The sequence below is a fragment of the Macrotis lagotis genome, chromosome X (genome assembly GCF_037893015.1).
Source record: "Macrotis lagotis isolate mMagLag1 chromosome X, bilby.v1.9.chrom.fasta, whole genome shotgun sequence".
Classification (NCBI taxonomy): Eukaryota; Metazoa; Chordata; class Mammalia; order Peramelemorphia; family Peramelidae; genus Macrotis; species Macrotis lagotis.
In genome coordinates this window covers 346,285,200-346,307,543 of record NC_133666.1, presented here as the reverse complement: position 1 = coordinate 346,307,543, position 22,344 = coordinate 346,285,200, and the positions used below count along the sequence as shown (strand labels likewise).

The 22,344-nt window shown below is 35.4% G+C and overlaps 1 protein-coding gene across 1 annotated transcript in view; it reads right to left on the bottom strand.

Moving 5' to 3' along the window:
- ANKRD33B (ankyrin repeat domain 33B) overlaps window positions 1-22,344 on the bottom strand; it is a 108,458-nt gene that overhangs the window by 9,248 nt on the left and 76,866 nt on the right. Inside the window, exon 3 of the mRNA XM_074208682.1 lies at window positions 4,040-4,180. Within this exon, the coding sequence (XP_074064783.1) occupies window positions 4,040-4,180 (141 nt within the window). The remainder of the gene's footprint in view (window positions 1-4,039; window positions 4,181-22,344) is intronic.

Below are 22,344 nucleotides of genomic sequence, written 5' to 3'. Positions count from 1 at the left end.
ATGCAGGAGGTTGGACATGAATTTGAAAAACATTTTTCCTTTTCCCCACCCCCAAAGTCACAGGGTTCCACTCTCCTTGGTGTATGCCATTCAGGTTTGAAACTGAGCCCTGAAGCTTCTTCTTGAAAGGGGAAAAAAAAAAGTATCACCCCTGCGTTATGTTTTCATGTAGATAAAATCATTCTCTGAATACAGTTTCTCAGGGCAACTTATTTAAACTGACCTGTCACTTTGGGAATATTAATATTCTATCATATTAATAAGGTTTCACATCCCTTGAGATTATAATCAGCACAGCAGGTATTGCTGATGTGTTTGTCCTCAGTAGCCACAGTAACACAGTTCCAATAAATCAGAATTTCAGAACCTTGGAGAGAGTAAATCCTTTATTGAACTATAATTTTTTATTATTAAATTCCAGGGTTTCTGAAATTTCTAATATTTCTTTGTTCTGCTTGATCAGAGAAGATAAAAGCAGTTATTGATGTATGACTATGTTATATACTCTATGAAGATGTTAGCAGTTTGGGAGGGATGACAATCTGATAAACAACGCATCATTTGTTAAAAAAAAAAAAGGAGGGGAGGGGAGAAACACTATTCCTGTTGAATATAATGAATTTGGGACTAGAAAAATTTAGCTCACAAAGGAATGTGGTAATAGAAGAGTTGGAGAGTAAAGTTGTATTTCCACCTTGGCTTTCAATAAGGAAGTATTCCTGTCTGTCTCTGTCTCTCTCTCTCTCTTTTGGTTTTTGCAAGGCAATGGGGTTAAGTGGCTTGCCCAAGGCCACACAGCTAGATAATTATTAAATGTCTGAGGCTACATTTGAACTCAGGTACACCTGACTCCAGGGCCGGTGCTCTAACCACTGCACCACCTAGCTGCCCCTCCTGTGTCCTTCAGTTCTCTAATTATAGTCTCATAATGATCATATTTTCTTGGTCAAAGTTCTAGAAGGTACTCTATCTCAAAAGTCATCAGAAATAAAATATTAACAATAGCAAGAAAAACAAACAAAAACTAGAACTGGACACTATTAATCAGTTTCTTTTCTTAAGATTGAAATCTATGTCATGGAGTCAACCTTGAAGTCATGAAGATTTGGACCTCTGATACAAACTAGCTGTAAGAAGTCAGGAAAGATACTTAATTTCTTTGTAACTTTAGGTACTGACCTACATCAGTGAAGGTAGGAAAAAGGAATAGGTAGGTATTTATATCTGTCCTGAGCATTTTTTTACACAAATATTATCTCATTTGAGATAATAAGATAAACAGAAGTTTCCTCATGTAGAAATTCCCTACTCTAGCAAAATTACAGGTCTAGTCCTTATTCTTATCTAATATTGAAGATAAATAAGGGGGGTGTCCAAACCTTAAAACTGAATAGTAAAATCCCCTATAATAGGTAAATTTTTTTGATTGTTTGGAGAATATTGAACAAGATGGGGTATTAATATAGAGAAGTTGGGGAAAGATGCTTTACTCTTTTGACTGATAAGATCAGCTCTATTGCCACCAGTTGAAAAAGCAGTTCATAATATTTCAACAATGATAACCACTGATAAAACTGGAGATGAAGTAAACATAGTACAATATTATTTGTACTTATCAGACTAATTATTTTTCCCCAGTAGTTAAAGAGAAACAAAATCTGAAATCTAGGGGCCAAATTCTTTGTATTAGACACTATGGATTAAAGACAAAACTTAAAATTCATCTGTAATATATTTTCAATGAGTTCATTTTTAAAAACTCCTATCTTATGACTGGTGAACCAAGAAGTTAAGATATTGGAAACACATATTGACATAGTATAGCAGATAATATATCAAGAGCTAAAACACAGTCCTCTTTTCATCAGCAACACACTAAAAAGCTTTAGAAGCACAAAGAAAAGTTACAAATTCAGATTCAGTTCTACCTAAACTAGGAAGTCAGGAAGACCTTGTTCAAAGTCATTCCAGACATTTAATAGCTGTGATTCTGAACAAGTCACTTAACCACTTTTTGCCTCAAGTTTCTACATCTATAAAATGGATATAATAATAATAGCATCACCTGTTTCCTAGGGTGTTGTAAGGATCAAATGAGATATTTGGAAAACATTTTGCAGACCTTAAATAATTATCATTATTATTTCAAAAATCCATCATTTTATCAGATATGTATGACAATCTTCCTATACCTTAGAAAATAGTCTTGAGAAAACCATAAAAAATTGAACACTAGGAGCTCAACATTTTGGTAAAGAGTCTCTCTCTCTAAACTTAGCTAGGCTGGTTCTCAGATAACAGAGACAGTCAATAATCAAGTCAGTAGTCCCAGATTTAGAATCAGAAGGGGCCTCTCCTCAGAGGATCTAATCCAACACCTCATTTTATAGATAAAGGAGCTGAAACCAAGAAAAGTCAGCATCTTTCCATCTTCTTAGGATGTGGCAGAGGTTTTGCTCTACTAACATAACTTGAGAACCTAGGGTCATCCTATGATGGAATTAAACATTAGATTGGGACTTTAGTAACAGAAATGATTAAGCATCTCCTCCCCTAACAGAAAGAGAAGATAAACTCAAGGAGCAGAATAAGATGACATTTCTAGAAATGAACAATGAGTGATTTGGGGTGGGGGTTGGGGGCACAATAGACTGCTTATTTGGCTTGACAGAAAGGTTGTATGGGGAAGAGAAGAAGCAATGGGGCCAGGGAGATGGTCACTGAAGCATTTTTTTAAACGCACAGAAAAATTTTTTTGTTACTTTGTTATTTTTTCTAATTCATGCAAAGATAATTTTTAACATTCATCTTTTTGTAAGCTTTTGAGTTCTACATTTTTTCTAAATGCACAGAAATTAACTCTAGAAGAAAGTTCTGAGGGAGACACAGGTAAGCAGGACAACTCTGAAATCAAGGTGTTAAAATTTATTGTATACCTTAAAAAAAACCCCAAAACCAAGTTGTACAAATTAGAGTTAATTTCCTAAATAGAGTTCTTTTTCTGTTCTTTGTCAATGGAAATGCTTATATTTACTGGTGTTTGCCAAGCTGAAAATATCAAAATCAAATTATTACAAAAGAATTTTAAATTAATAATAATTTTCTTTAAAAAAACCAACACCCTGTCTTAATATAATTGTTGAACTAAATTTTTAATTGGGAATGTAAAATTCTTCAACCACAACAACACATAAAACCTATTCTAATACATAGAAAGGTGTTGTCAACATTAGCAGAGAGAACAAACATCTCCATTTCTTTGAAAATTCACTTTACTTCTATAGTATTTCTCAGAATGGAAGCTTCCTCCATCCCTGTGTACCATTTCCTCCCGGAACCTAAGGAGGTGGCCCATGTTAATCTTGCCCTCATTCTTCTTCAGGCTACATGTTTAACTCTGAAGATTTTGCTCCTTCTCACCTGGTACCTTTAATTCTATCCCCCTCTTCAGCTTCCTCTTATCTGTTGCCTTCTCTCATTATATGATAATGTTCTTGAGAGGAGGGATTATTTTTCTGTTTGTATTTATATTCCTAGCTCCTGGAACACAGTAAGTGATTGATAAATGCTTGTAGACTTATCGTGACCCAGAAGTAGGATATCTTGAATCCTTTTTGTATTCCATTGCTATTTAATTCTAACCTAGAAGTCACTGATTGTTCCAGACCCTCACCTTTGATATAAGTAGTTTTGTAGCTAATAGGATCAGGGCATAAAGGAAGGCAAACCACAATCCATGGCAGACAAGGAATATGAACTGGGATTAACTTTGGAACATGTCTTAGAATTTTTAATAGCTTTTTCTTTTGTTTGTTTTATCTGGTTTGAGACAGCAATAAACTTCACAAAAGTCCAAGATTACTGACAAATGGAAATATATGGGAAAATAACATAACCACACAAACTGTATATTAACATTAGACAGAAATTGAATCTCCTTAATATTTATGAATTTTTAAAAAATGTAATTTTAACTTTCTCCTCACTCTGTGGAGAGAGCAAGAGATGAGAACATACCAAAGCAGAGATGACCACATACCTGCCAACATTAAGGCTCGGATGCATTCAATTCGACCTTGCATGGCAGCTTTCATCAGAGCTGTGTATCCAAATACATTTCTTTTTTCAAGGTCAAGACCAGGAAAATAGTTCAGTAAGTAGTTGGTGATGGTTACATGCCCTGTAAAAAAATTGTACAGACATATTTGGATGTATATATATATATATATATGTGTGTGTGTGTGTGTGTGTGTGTGTGTGTGTGTGTGTGTATAAAAACTTTTTATCTAGACTGGTTATTTCACATATAGGGAATCCCAAGTACAGAAATACTCCTATCTTTCAACTGCTAACTTCTCTGTAACTTAGTCAAGAAAGTTGCCTGGGGGGCTTGGAAATTAAATGATTGATCCAGGATCACAGAGTTCTAGTGTATGTCAGGGAGGCCTTGAATTGAACTCTTTCTGACCAAAGGAAGCTATCTGTCCAATACATGCTCATGCTTTAGTATAAAGATGTGGGGAGGCAGAAAGGAAAGGAAAATGAAGACAAGGGAAGCAGAGGTAGTCACTTCATTAAGGATAAAGCTAAGTGCTGGTAACAAATTATCTTCTTCCCATACACCAAACTAACTTCAAGGGTTTCTTTCTCTGACTTTTGTAATATAAATCTTAACATTTAAAAGGGGGGTTTTTGCCCCCTTTCATACTTCTTTGAGTAATTATCAACCATGTAAATATAGTTTAGGTCAAGAAAGAAGACTGAGAAGAAGAAAAAGAAAAAAAAGAAAACTAACTTTTTTCATTTATTTTTAACACCGTAACCCCCTCTCAATTTATAACTACCAGTAATTGTCCTGTTGATCTCCAGAAAATGGATAACTTGAAATCTATCATTAAGAATTGGGAGGGGGGCAGCTAGGTGCCCAGTAGATAGAACACTGGCCCTGGAGTCAGGAGGACGGAAGTTCAAATCCAACCTCAGACACTGAATAATTACCTAGCTATGTGACCTTGGGCAAGTCACTTAATCCAATTGCCTTAAACAAAATTTTTTAAAAAAAGAATTGGGGGTAGGGGAGTGATAGAGTTCCAGTTGTCTCTTGAAATTGCTATAGTAGTGAATCTACTAACTGCAGACATCTGATGTAATCTGGGAATTAGTCGCTGAAGCTATCAACTAACAGCATGAAACATGGATACCAACTAGAACAAAGGTACAAATAAGCTTGAGGACAGTTTCCAAATCATTCTTGACTCTTAAAAATGAAAAAATTTCCACCCCTGTAATGAGATTTGACTAATATATGCCAGAGGATCCTATCAAAATATAAGACATCATCCCATATTCTAGTAAGGAACACCAGATTCAAGTAAGTTTTTTTTCTACTCTATCATTAGTTTTTTCTGATTAGAGCCCCATTTCCCAATAATTTGCTTTATTCTTATCAACTTCTTTTTTTCAAGACACTAGACATATAATTTTTATTGATCCTGATTAGGATTAATCCATCCCTCTGCAACAGAAGATCATTCCAATATTTTTAGACATCATCCAAAAAATTCCATTCTCAGACACCACCTACTTAGCTCATTGTCCACTTTTCTGATCTATTTTCTTATGAAATCCTTTCTCCCTGAGATCATTCTTTACTCAGTAGCAGAAAGAATGAGAAACCCCATCTAACTGATTGAAAGCTAGAGTACAACTTGCATAACATAAAGACTATTGTTTTCTAACATGTTTGTTGCTTATTTGAATTTCATTTTAACTGTTTAAAGTTGAGGGTTGGCTAGGTGGTGTAGTGGATAAAGCACAGGCCTTGGAGTCAGGAGTACCTGGGTTCAAATCTGATCTCAGACACTTAATAATTACCTAGCTGTGTGGCCTTGGGCAAGCCACTTAACCCCATTTGTTTTGCAAAAACCTAAAAAGAAAAACAAAAAAACCCAACAAACAACAATAAAGTCGAGAAAATCTTTAACTGTTTAAAGTTGAGAAATTCTTTGTAATTCCTATAAATGCTTAGCACTTTTGTTGAGACTGTGGCAGTGAAGGCTAAATCATCCTTAATGTCATCCTTTGATTAGCATGTTAGTAAAGATTAAAGAATTTGAATGAAAAAATTTGAATAAAAAAATCATTCCCTTCTTGGGGAATATAGGAAGCAATTGTTTCATAACATCTTGATAACTAATAATGTAGAAATTCCTCAACCACTTGATGGCCTAATATTAAAAAAGGCCGAACCCCTATTCCAAGGATGCAATCTCATTCACTATCATAACAACCGCTTGGATAAGAGTCTCTACAGTTTTGTCTAAAAATCTTGTAGTAAAAGTTATTCAAGTATTCAGTTTTCTCTCCATTTCCTGTTCTGGAACAGGGAACATTTTCTGATTCTCATTACAAACCCTGCTCCTTACACTCTACAAATTTTCCTTTTCTCTTTTGATTCATTCCTCTCTTTTCACGATTCTTTTTTTTAAAGAGCTTATTTATTTTGAGTTTTACAATTTTTCCCCCATTCTTGCTTCCCTCCCCCCACCCCCACAGAAGACATTCTGTTAGTCTTTACATTGTTTCATGTTATACATTGATCTCAGTTAGATGTGATGACAGAGAAATCATATCCTTAAGGAAGAAAATAAAAGTATGAGATAGCAAAATTAAATAAAAATATAATGCTTTTTTTTTTCTAATTTGACAGTAATAGTCTTTGGTCTTTGTTCAAAGTCCATAATTCTTTCTCTGGATACAAATGGTATTCTCCACTGCAGACAGCCCAAAATTGTTCCTGCTTATTGCACTGAAAGAATGAGCAAGTCCATCATGGTTGATCATCACCCCCATGTTGCTGTTAGGGTGTACAATGTTTTTCTGGTTCTGCTCATTTTGCTCAGCATCAACTTATCAACTTCTTAAGCAGCTAGGTGACACAGTGGATAGAGTGCAGAATTTGGAATCATAAAGAACTGAATTCAAATTCTGCTTCAACACTTCCTAGCTGTGCAACCCTGGGAAGCCACTTAATAGCTATTTGGTTCAATTTGAACTATAACACCTACATTTGCAGGGTTGTTAGCAAGCCATAAATTGCTATATAAAGACTATTATTTTTGTTGTTATTAACATCATCTTCACATAGCCACAGTCCAGTGAGGAGAACTGAAGCAACAGACAAGAAATTCTTTTGGCTTATTCATAGAATACCTTATCTAAATGGTTTGGCAAAATGGCAGCAAACAAAATTGTCCAGTGCCCCCTCCCCCACCCCATAGTCTTCTGAGTGACCATTTATTCCCAGTTCCCTCCAGCTCAAGGTTCTTATGATGTTATCCTAGTATATCAAAATCTCTGTTCCTGTCTTAGTCAGAAACAAGTTTCTCATTCTGGCAGCCCCAACTTCATCCTAGTTATAAGCAACACCTATAGGCCTACCCAGGAGGCAGCATGAAAGGTAGGCACCCTTGCCTTGCTTATCTGTGGAGAGGCACTAATAATCAGGTCAGGTCAATGATTTCCCTTATTTGAGGGTAATCTCAGAACTGCATTGAGTGGGGTGGACAAACTGGGAGCTGGTCTGCTGGCTTAAAAGCAAAACAAATAGAGCTGGGATTGGTCAAAAGAAATCATGGCTGCTTATCATTTATATCTTCATTTTATCTATCAGCCTTTCTGCAGATACTAACAAATGAAATATGTGTAGCTCTGCAAGTGATGTGTTTCCTAAAATAATCACATCGTCACAGGGCCAGCAGTCTAAAAACAAATTAATATTAGGTTATAGTCTTGTGATTCACAGATCAAGACAAATATCTATTTCCTTTTTGACTCATTTACATCACTCTCATTCTCCCTTACTCCCAACTTTGCTTGGCATTTAGTTAGCAAGGGTGTGAAAGTTAGTATGATAATGCAAGCTGTCAGGCAGCTGCAACAGCTTAATTGTGGCAAACTATAAAAGAATGCTCTTTGATCTCATTCTGTAGTCCAGTTGAATGCTTTGTGGTATGTGTGTGTCAGTTAAATTTGAGGAAGAACGTAGCTGAGGCAGATTGCAATTCGTTCAGAGTCATTTTTTTCCCTATCTGAAATAGCGTATCCATTGCAATTTTCAGCAGGAGGTGTTTTGCACTGACCATGTCCTAAACACTTTGAAGAGGAGAGAAGAGAAAAAATTGAAAATCCACAAAGCAAACTGCCTTTTATACACAGTAGGCAGTGTTCAAATTAGACTTTCTCTCTATCTTATGCTTCATTCGGGAGAACGGCCATGCAACCAACGAGTCCTGATTATGGGTTTGGCTTTTCAATGGTCCATGAAATTACTCAATGCTCCATGACATGTTCTGCCCACATCAACGGGGGCCTTTTATTGCTCAGTTGATCTTGTTTCAGTCCAGTCAAGGATAGTCCAATAGCTGCTTCTCTCCTGGGAAGGTGTAAGTGTTAAATTTTCTCCTTAAAAATAATGACAAATGATCCATTTTCCTCTTTTTTTTCTTTCTGTAACCTACAAAAATATAGCCTTTTTTATGCAATGGAACTTTGAAATAGAACTATTTACTATAAAGTGGAAGACAATATAAAACAAATCCATTTTGGATCTCAGTGGGGGGAGGATTTCCAGTTACTGAAATTCCCATAGCATCTTGTTATAGCAATCTCACCTATAAGATATATTCATGGCAGAGGTCCTAAGTACAGCTATATAACGAGACTCTGGAGGATTAGAAGCCCATATGAGTCATAGGGGCAATGAAGCTTCAATGGAGCATCTTAAGATGCTCTCATATCAACTGATGAACTCATATCAGATGAATGCATATCAATCAAGCACCCCTACATAACAATGAAAGATTAGGCTTTAAACTTGCCTGGTCTAACTAACTTCAGACAAAACCAATTCTGAGCTTTGGAAAAGGAGTAAAAACTACTCACTAAAGGAAAAGCAGAGGGAAGTGAAAATATTATGGCAAAGAATTCTTTTTTTTAATCTAGAAATGTATCATCTGTAAAGGAAAAAAATGAGACTATCCAGCATTAAATATTCAAATGACAGTGATATTTAGGCTGTTAGTCATATAAAACATTTCCTATGTGTTTGATGGTGCAGTCTTTAAATTTAAGGGCTTTGTCTTATGTAGGACTAGGAAATAACTACATGCACCCATAGAGATTTTAGTACCAGAATTTATGAAAAAAAAACTATCTAAATTATATTTAACTCAGTTTAGTTTTTCAATTCAATTGCAATTAAAGAATTGCTGTATACAGAGAAATGTGTTATGCTTGGGTAGAATCCAAAGTTTAGTTAAGAAATTCCTGCCCTCATGAAACATACTCAAGTAGTGGGAAGGATATGATTGAGGCATAAAATAACCAATTTATCTTTTTAAAATCATCTATGTCTTAAGTAAAGTCCTAAATGGCTTTCAGAGTTGTTATTATTAAAGATTTGGTCTTTTTTTTTCCTATTCACTATTATCAGATTTACTGGTACCACTGGTACTACAGAAGAGCTTTAAGCTTGGGTTTGGTTACCAGGCAACAAAAAGCCCTAGGGACTTTGCCAGGCCAATGTGTCTAAGAAAGAATGTACATTTAGCTAGAAGAAAGGGACTGGATTTCTGATTAGAGAGATCTCCTAGATGAGGCAACTCCTTAGGGTCACATAGCCAGTATATGCCAAAGATAAGATCTGAACTCAGATCTTCCTGTCTCTAAGCCCAGCTCTCTATCCATGCTGCCTCCTACAATTCTGTGTACATCTATGTATAAATTAGATACAAGTGTAAACAAAATGAATTAACCTATTACAATTATTATAATCAGTCATATAATGTTGCAAGTTTTACTACTAGTACAAGGTGAGAGCTAGTCATACTTTCTAATGTTTTTATTTCTATAGACCAGAGACCATTCTGGGGAAAACAACATATTTTGTGAGTTGAACTTTGGTCCATAGAGTGCTCCATGTTAAAAACTGACTTTAAACTTTTTTCCCCATCAGAAAAAGGTCTATGAGATGTTTAATTAAGGGGGCTTTTGCTAAGAGTTGCCACTTTCTCATCTTACAGATATATTATTGAGACTATTTATTGTCATGACATGAATGCTCAAATTTCATTAATGATGCTAAGGTTAAAGCTAAGTACAATTGAAATACTGAGACCATTTTCACATAAACCATTATTGTCTAATCATATTCTTATAAAATTATTAACCATTTTCCTTATTTATATTTGCACACCAAACAATTTTATTATGTTTCAATGTTGGTTTATGATCATATAATATTGAAAGTGTACAGATCCTTAAATGATCCTCATTTACAGCAAGGTGAACATAAAAAATTAATCTACAGTCCTCTTTCTCCTCTCCCTCAACATTTATATAGTGTCAGGAATAAATGCTTTACAAGTATTATCTCATTCGATCTTCACTAAAACCCTGGGAAATATTATTTCCATTTTACAGATGAGGAAACTGAGGCAAATTGAAGTGAAGTGATTTGCTCAAGGGATACAGTTAGTATGTATCTGAAGCAATATTTGAAATCAAGAATTCCTGACTCTAGGCCCACTGTGCCACCTAGCTGCTTCTATTATCATATAGCCTCTATTTTTATGGCAAAGTCAAATCATGAGTACTTATTTGGTCCTCACTTACAATGTTCCATATATTGTGCTAAGCACTGGAAATTTATTTATTTTTTATTGTGGTTTTATTGGGGGGGGGGGGTGTTGCAAGGCAGTGGGGTTAAGTGACTTGCCCAAAGTCACATATTCAGGTAAGTATTAAGTATTTGAGGGCAGATTTGAACTGAGGTCCTACTGACTCCAGGGCTGGTGCTTTATCTACTGCAATACCTAGCTTCCCCCAACCATTGGAAATTTAAATACAAGCAGAAGGATAGTTCCTACCTTTAGGGCACATACAGTATTACTGGGGAAAGAAAATATATAAAGGAAAGTGAAACAGTCTAGGAAAGGAAGAAATGAAGATGGCATGAGAAGAGGCAGGAGCAAGACCTAGAGAGGAATGAAGACATGGTCTGGGTACCATTTTAAAAGAGATTCTGGGAGGAGACATCCTATCAACAGGAGAGCCCGAAGGCAAGGAGGGTACTTGTAGCCAGCGAGGTCCAGAAATGGGGTGAACATCCCCCAGAGGAGGCTTATATTATGGTAGAGAAAGTCTGGAGATCCAAGAGTGCATCCTGAAGAGGAATAAAGACCAAGTAGCATGACAATGCCAGGTAACTGAAATCAGAAAGCAAAATCACCACCCACACCTGGGTTCAATGAGTGCACAGTTAGAAACATCTGAATGGAATAGGAATTAGAAACCAAAGGCTGGAGCAGTCAGGGCCTCCCAGGACAACTTACATTTCTGCTGCAATCTGAACTCCTGGAGGTTGGCCCAGGGAATCTTTTTGGGGGGCCAAGGGAGAATGATGCCTTTACTTTCATAGATCTTGGACTAGCTGGCTGAGCTCTGGCACTCTCTGCCTTAGCAACAGAGAGTCATATTATCAGCTTAAATCTATGAATTTATTTCATATTAAAAGTTTTTTTTAAGTACCAGTGAAATATAATTATATATTTAACAAGCTACAAGGGGGCAGAAGTGAGAGTGGTATCGAAAACGAGAGAGACATAGGTAAGAATAAAGCTAATTTCTTTTTTGGTTAAGGTCTCTGAACTCAAAGTACAAAATCTAATAAGGAAAAGGGTTCATTATTTTTCAGGAGGCAGCTAGGTAGAATAAGAGATAAGAGTGCACAGGACTTTAAGTCTAGAAGACCTAGGTTCAAGTCCAGCCTCAGATACTGGTTGTGTGAGCTTGGGCAAGTCCCCTAACTTCTGTCAAATATTAATTTCTTCATCTGTAAAAAGGGGATAATAAGGTTACTTCTGGTCATGAAGTTCAAATGAGATATTTACATGTTATTTTGCAAACCTTAAAACACTCTCTAAATGTGCATTATTATTATTATTACTATTATTATTGTTATTAATTTGCATAAGTAGTAGTGATTGTTACATTGGCATCCCATACACATTCAGAAGTCCATCCAATAAAAATTTTTATTAATTCCCAACTACTTGTAGGGAACAAAACTCTATGACAGTTCTATAAATCAATTTACCAGCTCTATGATTTCTCAGCCAAAAACAACTTCCTCAAGCCCCCAGGCCACTCTAGAAAGTCTTCCATCATTGAGGGACAATCTCTCTTTTCCCATTTGTAAACCCAGAGCTAACCATAGTGATTGACTCACTTAAGCACTTAATAAATGTTTGTTTGCTTAGTTGAATTATTGATGGTTTCTTCCATGGTGTATAAGGTTTTGAGTAGAGGACCTTTAATGTTATTCTTAAACGAAGAAGAGCATACAAACTTTATATACACATAATCTACATATAAGCTTCCATCACTATCAGTCTAGGGCTATCATACCAACATAATAATATTCTATAACTCAGGTTCTAAAAATCAGTATCTGAATCAGTACTCCAAACTTTGCCAGTAGAGGGAACTGTAGACTTTACTAATGAAACATCATAATGCATGTGCAAGAAAGACATATGTAATCCTCTTATCCTAAAAAAAGGATAAAACAGAATATAGATAAATAGTTTTAGCAGAGAATTTTATAACTATAGTAGTAAATGGGAAAACAATACATGTGAGGGGCATCTTGGAGGTAGGTTATCTTGTAGAGAATGATGAACCCAACCAGTACTTCTGGTAGTTCTTAACTCTAAATAACATTACCTTGATGTGGTCTATGAAAGTTAGGGCCAATATGGATAATAAAGGCAAAGATATTAGATTTCACAAGATTTATCTTCACAATCCCAAATAATCTTCATAGTCATTTCTTATCAAAAGGAACAAGAAGAACACAGACAATAATGAACAGGGAAAGATAACAGAAGAAGCTACTATAAATGAATACCAGTAGTATTCAGAAAGATTCTATTGACTACAAACCTTCCTAGATATAATGTATAAGTAAGGGTAGACTCAATTTTCCTGTGATGGATATGAAAGTTCATCAACTTTACAGCATTTCATGTTGATTAAGCAGATGAATTCACATGCTATATATCACTCCACTGTTTTAAGGGAAATCCAACCTACATACTAAAATTTTTTTTTTAATCACTAAAGAAAATTGTGCTTTTTGGGGTTCTTACCTAAAAATAATTATAGCTACTTACAGTTTCCTGCTATGGAAACATCACTGCTCAATGTCCAACAGCAGTCAGCATACTAGTCAGCATATTTCTTTTATAACTTTTCCAATGTGGGAATTTTATTTTTAAAATATAAATCTAATTTTTTTTCACCTATCAAGCATTTTTTCCTCCTTTCCACTTGCCACTAACCACTTTTTAAAAAAAGAAAAAAAGAATCTTTATGTCATATAAGCATAATTAAACAATATAAATGCCACACTAGAGCTATGTCCAAAAATACATTTCTTATTTTGCAAATTAGTACACAATCTCTTTTAGGAGGTAGATGGTTTACTCTATCCTCTGGAATCACAGCAGATTATTTTGCTGATAAGAATTGTTAAATCTTGCAGAATTATTCTTATAACAGTATTGGTATCATAGAATAAAATTTTTCTCCTTATTCTGCTAAATTTACTTTGCATCATTCCCTACAAATCTTCCCAGGTATCTCTGAAAACATTTTTTATTCATTTTTTTAGCATGATAGTTCTCCATTATATTCATATACCATAGCTTGTTCAGTCAGTCCAAGAGATGGGCATTTTCTTAGTTTTCAATTCTGTACCACTATAAAAAAAAGCTCTTATAAATGTTTTGTACATAGAGGATCTTTCTTTGAGCTTTTTTGGAGATAGAGGCTCAGAAGTGCCATCACTGAATCAAAGGACATGCATAGTTTATTAACTTTTGGAAGAAAAAACTAGCCATGCTTATTAATGTTTGGAACAAAAAGTTACCCATGTACTGCATGTAGGTTTTACAAGAAGTCCAAATATGTTTCCAAGGACCTATAGCTTTATAGTTTTGAGAAGATCACTGACAATTTGTTGACAGTTTTCTGCCTTGTACTGTCCCAAGTTTTTAGCCACTTGAAAAAAAATGACTTCTATAAAGCTCTTTCAACTTTACTCAAATAGTCTTCAAAAGGTTGGATTTTATAATTTCACTTATTTTTATATTACAAATTAATATGTATTATATATTTATATTATTCATCCACAAATAGCTAGTCTTTGATTTTAGTGTCACAGACTATTGAAAATTTATTTTTCAAAGGAATAAAAATTTACCATTACTTTAAGTACATTTTTCATTAAACATAGTCTTTCAGAATTAACTGTTGGCTTTTTTTTCCTTCTTAGACAATTTCTTTCCTTTGAGATCAGTGTTACATATGTTATGGATTTAAAAAAAATCTCTGCTGTCTTATTCACACAAATGTAGAAATAGCATTACAATGACCAATTACTTTTGGATTCCTACAGATATATTCTGTCACATTTGATACTTCCCAAGAGTAGTTTCATGTTTTATACCATCTTAAAAGAGAGTTTCTACTTTTCTTCTAGTAGATAAATTTAGCTTGATTTTTAGATGAAAAAACAAGGCCATTTACTTCAGCTTGAATTGGTATATGAAGATCTAGGGACTGAAAGGTTACTTTTTCTGGGCTCCTTCCTTATCATGCTGAGCCTAGTTTTTTGTTATCCATATTATCAGGATCATCATCTTCATTTAAACTGCATGTGTCTGGTTCTTGGGGACAGGTAGTTCTTCACTGGGTGAAACAGGTTTTATAGCTGATAGTAGATTTGGATATTGTGAAACTATCCCAAATTCGTTAAACAAAACCAACAAAACTACTCAAAGATCTTGTCCTCTCCCTATCAGAAGAAGCATAAATGGGTTTGTAATGAGATCCATGCATCTAGCCAGATAGTGGTCCTGGTACAAACAATTTAGTACATGTGTGGGGCTCAAGCTCTGTCCTCACCATGAATTCTTTGGCTAAGATAGAGTTTATATGCTTTCTTATGTCTTTTAAATTAAATCTGATAAGTGAGATTTACAAGTTAGCTCAAATAGCAAAAACTTTTTGGATGACTGACATGCTTGTGAGGCATACTTAAAATTTAGGCAAACCAACAAAGTAAAAAGGACTTGAGAAAACAAGATTAGTAACCTTAGTTTTCAAAGGTTTGCCAAACTTCTGGTACAAAACTGATAGAACATATTGAGTTTCACTGCATGACTGAACACATGTAAGTATGTCCCACACTGTCCTGCCAGAGCTCATAAAACTTGGGCTTGCATAGCATGGGGGAAAAAAAAAAGTAAACTAGTAAATTTTCCCTGTTCATCCAATACCTCCTACCTCCCCAAATCACATAATTGCCCCAAAGTATATAATTTCTATTAAAAATTTGCATTATTCAATAGAGTCCTCTTTTTTTATATAATTCACCATTAAAAATAGACATAAAACAGCAAGACATATGACACAATGTATGTTCAATAGTATAATTTCTTGTGATTCTGCTACAGGAGCATATTGGGACAAACCAGCGAAGCTCAGTTCATATGATAAATTATCTTTAAGATACCTGCTAGCTCTCTAAGTCAAACTACTTCATTTGAAGGGAAAAAAGGGCTGTCTATAAGGTAACAGAAGTAGAGAGCTGATTTGATAATCCAATTCTCTCTAAGCCTCTGCTTGACAAGACAGTCTCAATTTCAACTGAAATCAATATCAAAAGAAGGAAATGCCAAGTCAATATAAGCATTTTAAAAAATAATTTCTGAGCTCACCTTGAATAAATATAAACAATCAAAACTTGAATAAACAGCCCAAATCTTTCAGGAACAACATCAGACAAAAAGAAATGTACTTCACAGGACTTTCTATAGAGCTTTAATTTTCTTCATAAAGTTCAGCGTTCACATATACATAAAGATACCAGGAAGATCAAAATGTTTTTTTTTAATTGGAAATGGTTCTCTACTAACAAAAGGATACGCAAAGTTAAATTCCTTTCCAGGGAGAGAGATCAAGCAAAACTCATGAAGCAATGATTAATAATGAAATAACAAGTATAGCTAATATATGCATGTACATATGTATATAATGTATATAACCTATATATGCACTGTGTTATAGATATGTACAGTTTAAGATAAAAAAGTTCTATAAATAAAAAGATCACAATAATCATTTAATTAGCTAGCCATATAAATCATTAAAATGAGTCATTTTATTTTCTTAAAATATTCCTAGCAGAAGTCCCTGTTGCAGAGAAACCAATATAGAAATTATACCTTTTAAAGAATTTTTAAATCTTTTTTGTTGTTTATTAAATATTTAATTATTTAAATTAGCATTTTAAAGTTATTTTTAAAATAGCTCATCCTTAAAAAAATACTGTTAAAATTAATGATGAAGTATAGCTCTTCTGAGCTAACAAGTAGACACTAAAGGTAGAGAGATTATTCACTAATGAAAAAAACCTATTATTACCTATACTCTAATGAAACTATAATTAATTAAACACCCACAGTTGCTAGCAGATGTAAAAACCTGTAAAAGAGAAAATGGTTCTAATTTTTTTCTTTTAGGGCAAACAATGTCAATTTAAAAAAAAATAAGTTAACTGATAAACTTAGCTGAAAACTGAGTTTTTCAGTCCAGTCCTATCCTTTCTGATTAGTAAAGGTAGCATACCATAAACATAAAGCAGAAGGTCCTTGGAATCTTAGCATTCATTTACAAAAAAGAACAAATGGATTATTCTTTGTATTATATATACCACCATTAGCAACAACAAAATCACAAAAGGCAAACTAAGCCTGGTTTTGGAGTCAGAAGGAAGGAAATAAGCATATTTAATTAAGTGCAGGTAGTATGTTAATTAATAAGTCCTTTAAAATAAGCCCTTAAAAAAAAGGTCTCCTGGGACAGCTAGGTGGTGCAGTGGATAGAGCACTGGCCCTTGAGTCAAGAGTACCTGAGTTCAAATCCAGCCTCAGACACTTAGTAATTACCTAGCTGTGTGGCCTTGGGCAAGCCACTTAACCCCATTGCCTTGCAAAAACAAAACAACAAAAACCAGTCTCCTCTGCCTCTCACTACCAGGTGACCTGGGGGAAGCTGATTGATTTCTTTGAGTCCCTTTCACTAACATCACCTCACTGGATCACCACAGAATCAGTTAGTCAGAAAGTATTTATTAAAGCAACTAGTATTTTCTAGGCATGGTGCTAAGTCCTGGACAAAGGGGTCTCTGCTCTCAAAGAAGATCACAGTCTAATGATAGAGACAACATGCAAATGACATATAAAATGCTTTATAAAGAATATATAGGAATTAATCAACAGAGGGAAGGTGTTGGGTTAAGGGAGATCAATAAAGGCTTCTTGAAGACAATGGGAATTTAACTTCAGCTAAAACTCAAAGTCAGAGTCAAAGAAGTGAGGAGGCTCAGTTGAGGAGGAAAACAGTCCAGACTTGGGCAGCCAGCCAGCCAATGCAAAAGTATCACTGGATCACATAGATGAGGGCTAGGAAGGAGAAGGGACTGGAGGAGCAAGATATAAGAAAACTAGAAAAGTAGCAAGGGCCAGGTTGTGAAAGGTTTTGGACACCAAACAGTGCTTAGTAAATTGTACGGCGCTCCATATAAGATATTATATCCTGGCAGGAACACAACAAGGATGTCAACAAGCTCCTCTTCAGGGAAAGCCATAGAGGAGGACCTACTGGAAAAAAAGAAAATAACTGGGAAATACAGTCCCTGCCATGAGGGAATTGAAAACAAGAATGCATGAAGTCATATGTGAAATTGTATAAAAGAACATGCAGAAATCCTACATCAAGGCATGATCATGGACAGAAGTGATCCTAGCTTCATAAAGGTTATGCCAGCAAAGAGCAAGTTCTGGAGGGTCCTACCAAGGATCTTAATTCAACCATGGTTTCATTCTTTGCATTTGTATCCTCTGATCCTGGAAATATCAAAGCATGAAGCTTCCTACATCAGTGATCTGATCCAGAAATGAAAAAAGATAAAACCAAAACCAAAGCCAAAATACCTCAGACATCAGGAAATTTACAAGGCAGGGAAGGGGGGAAGGGATACAAAATATACAAGGAAATTTGAGGAGGGATTAAAAACAGTGAGTTTAACATTTTTTAATTTAAAATTTTGTTAAATTAAAATTTAATATTTTAAAATGTTTAAATTTAAAAATGTTGAAATGACTTGGGGAGGGGGAGCATACAAAGGAAATAGGATTTCTAAGAACTTTCCCCTCCCAGCCCACCATGAGCAGTCCAATAAACAAAGAGACTCCTGGAGGCCCTGGTCCTGACCTCTGCTCCCAAATCATGCACAAGTGCTTTTTACACAATGCTTTGTCCACCTCCTCAAAGCAACCCTTTCTGTATTCTTATTCTTGTTTTCCCAGCACCTAATCTAATGTCTCATAAAGAATAACTGTTTAAGAAATATTGGTTAAATTTAACTGAATTGGTTGTATGATTAATAAAATCATAGCAGTCTAGAGATGGTACTCAAGAAATAACGTGCATAAGAAAATTATCTGTCAAGTTCTAGGGGCAAGTCATTTTAACTCCTGAGTCTCAGTTTTCTCAAACACAAAATAAGGGAAACATATTAAGTAATTTTGAAGCTTCCTTTTAGGTCTGATATTATTCCAAAATTGTATAAGTTTTAATTTAAAACTAAACATAAAGTTTGTTAACTTTAATTTCACAAGTTTAGTAGTTTTAATGTCTAATTACTTTTAATGTCAAGATTCCTTCTGATGCCTAACTTATAGTTGTACTACTAACTATGACTTACATGGTTTCATTTAGTTTGGTTTCATTCAGTTTGGTTCTCTATAAAAATGGAAAGAAATTGATCAGCAACATCTTTCACATCAACAAATAGCTAATAAGGACCCACTATATAGAAATATTTTTATCTCCAGGACCAAGCACTGTGCCTTACATATACTAAAGTGTATCATTTAAAGTCTAGTTATTGAAAGATAAAACATTACCCAAAGTAATGATTCTGATGTTCACTAGGCTCATAATAAAAAATTATCTAGACTTCGCAAATAATCTTATGTTTCACATCAGAGATCTAGGCTTAATAGATACTTTTCAAGCCCATAGTTCAAGTAAAGACAAGTCTAAAGGAAACAGTCTTTAAAGAAGTGTGAATAAAAACAAAATTTGTGAATTATTTTTACTAGAGGCATAAGTTAAATAAGTTCACTCTTTGGTAAACCATACACACTCATGAAGGCTGTCCCCATTTGAAAAGAGTCTGAGTCACAGAGAAAGATGACTACAGGAAACAATTAGCCTCTAGAACTAGACTTTTTAACTTTTTATGTGTCATGGCAGCCTGGTGAATCAATGGTCTCCTTTCTCAGTTTTAAAACCATAAAATACAAAAGAATGGAAAGGAAATAAATGATACTAAAATAAATTACAAAAATATTAACAAAAAATTCAGACATGGGTTAAGAACCACTACCCTAGAATAAACCCAGAAGAAGAGATAGATTATCTGCTTGACTTTTGCAGCAGTTCAGTGTTCCCAGGTATGAAATTTTGCAGATAATGACAACTCTTTTTCAATATTGATTGGTTTTGTTCATTTTTTTCCTTTTCTTTTTGGTGTTCTGAACAATTCTTTGTTTTTTAAGAAATGGCTCTTTGTGAGATGGAAGTAGGAAGATGAAAATTGTAGGTGAAATAAAAACAGTATTTTAAAAATAATTTACTTCTTAAAAGACAATAATCAGCTAAATCTGGTGGTGCATTGCTTTATTGTTGTTTTTATTTTTGTTTTGTCTTTTTTGAAATGCAATGGGATTAAATGACTTGCCCAAGATCACATATCTAGGTAATTATTAAATGTCTGAGGTTGGATTGGAGTTCAGGTCGTCCTAACTTCAGGGCCAGTGCTCTATCCACTGCGCCACCAAGCTGCCTTGGTGCATTGCTTTAATTTTAGCAACTGGGGATATGGAGTCTGGCAAAAACTCTGGAACTCAGAAAGTTCTAAGATACAATGGTCTAAGCCAATAGGGTATCTGCATTACAATGGGTTGTATAAGAAAAGGTGAAATGGGGGCAGCTAGGTGATACAGTAGATAGAACACTGGCCCTGCAGTCAGGAGGACCTGAGTTCAAATCCAGCCTCAGACATTAATTACCTAGCTGTGTGGCCTTGGGCAAGCCACTTAACCCCACTGCCTTGCAAAAACCAAAAAAAAAAAAAAAAAAAAAAAAGGTGACCTGTTCCAGGTTGGAAATGGAGCAAATCAAAGCTCCCTTGCCAGATTAGATTAAGATTAGACCTGTGAGTAGCCTTTATACTTCTAGCTGGCCAAGATTAAGAAAATAGTCTTAACAACAAAAACAACAACAAAAAGACTAGAATGCATGGAGTTCAAAGAAGATTCAAGACAGAGAAGGTTCAATAAAATGGGATTGTTTTCTTCTCTTTCCAGGGATCAGAACCTATTCTAAAAGGTTCATCCCTTTTAAGCCAAGAGGGTCCTACCCAGGAACAAGACAAACCAGACTCAAGCTTCTTGTACAGTAACTAACATTTATTTAGTATCTGAGTGAAAGAGGGTGTGATGGGTAGAAAGAGCCTCAAAGCCTCAAGACCTGGGTTCAGGTTCTGCCTAAATGGTAGCTGTATGACCCTCAAAAGGATCAAATCAGTTGTCTTGGCAACTCATTAAGCCTATAAATTACCTACTTATGGATTTTCCCTCTGTATATGAGTGAAATTACAGGCCCACTCTCCATCCAACTGTATTTTGATACTTACGTAAAGAAGATTTTGTTAAATATTAAGGCAATATCATTTACTAAGTTCCTACTAATGTTGAAAACTAATAACACTATTCTTGTGAAAATTAGGGAGGAAATTTCTCTTCATATTTTGATGTTAAAAGGGATAAAAAATGAAAGTATATACATAATTTTGTTGTTGCTCAATTGTGTCCAACTTGGTAACCTCAAGGACCCTTGTACGCCAATACTGTATTTGGGATTTTCTTGGCAAGGACACTGGAGTGCTTTGCCATTTCTTTCTCCAGTAGGTTATGGCAAACATGGGTTAAGTGACCTGCCCAGGGTCACATAGCTAGTACATGTTTGAGGTCAGATGCCTCAGAGTAATGTAATAGAAATTGTTTTCTGTCCTGCCCAGAAACTCTGAGGGTCTTGTTCTCCCAGACTGATTCTTTTGGGAAGGCAAACTAGGCTATCTTTCGTCTCAATTATAAACTAGCCTTTAATCACTAAATGAATGTTGCCTCAGACAAACTGAGAAGTCCAAGGTCTCCAACTGCATCCTGGGCCACTGCCAGTCACCTTGACCTGTGTCTTGCCACTGGACTCTGATGACTCTGGAAAGAATGAGGCTGATGACTTTGCTCAGCTCTGCCTCATGTAAATCCAGTTCACTTGCAAGTTAAGACATCCTTCTCCTAATGTCTTTGGTCCTCTTCAAGAACAACAATTTGAGGGCAGATTTGAACTCAGATCTTCCTAACTCTAGACAGAGTGTTCTATTTGTGGACTCACCTACCTCTGCTCGCATAATATTAACATTAGTATTACTCAAGAGTAGTACAGACATCAACTTCTAGTTAATCAGGGACCATTCTTTGCCTTTTTTCTCCCTGCTGCTTTGTCTTTTGGTAATTTCAAGATCTACATGCCAGGAAAGGAGACCAGGGAAACAGAAAAGGAAGAAAATGACCAGTCCATTTTTATAATATAATATCTTTTGTAAAAGCTTTCTCAAAGGGAGTTTAAAGAAGATATGGGAAAGGGGTTTGGTCTCCCTAATTATCTCAGAACTCTTTACACAAGTTTTCCATTTTACTTCAATTAATTAAGAACTGTCTGAAGGGGGCGGCGGAGCCAAGATGGTGACAAGAGCGGATCCTCTCTTAGGCAATCTCTCATAAATCTTCAAAACTAAGGACTTTAACTAAATTTTAAAGAGACAGAACTCACATAGGAATACAATGAGGCAGTTCTCCTACTCAAGGTAACCTGGAAAAGAGCAGAAAGGCTCTGCTCCCCGAGGTTGGAGGGGCGGCCTGCCCGAGGGTTTACCCCCCCAGAGTGAAAGAACTTCAGCCTCCCTCCCGGAGGCAGCCCCAGGGCACTGGGAGCCATGGGGGAACAATGGGGGACCTCTGCCAGAAGGAGCACATGAAGCCCAGCCCTCAGGGCACTCAGTCAGCAACTTGGCCAGGGCAGCCC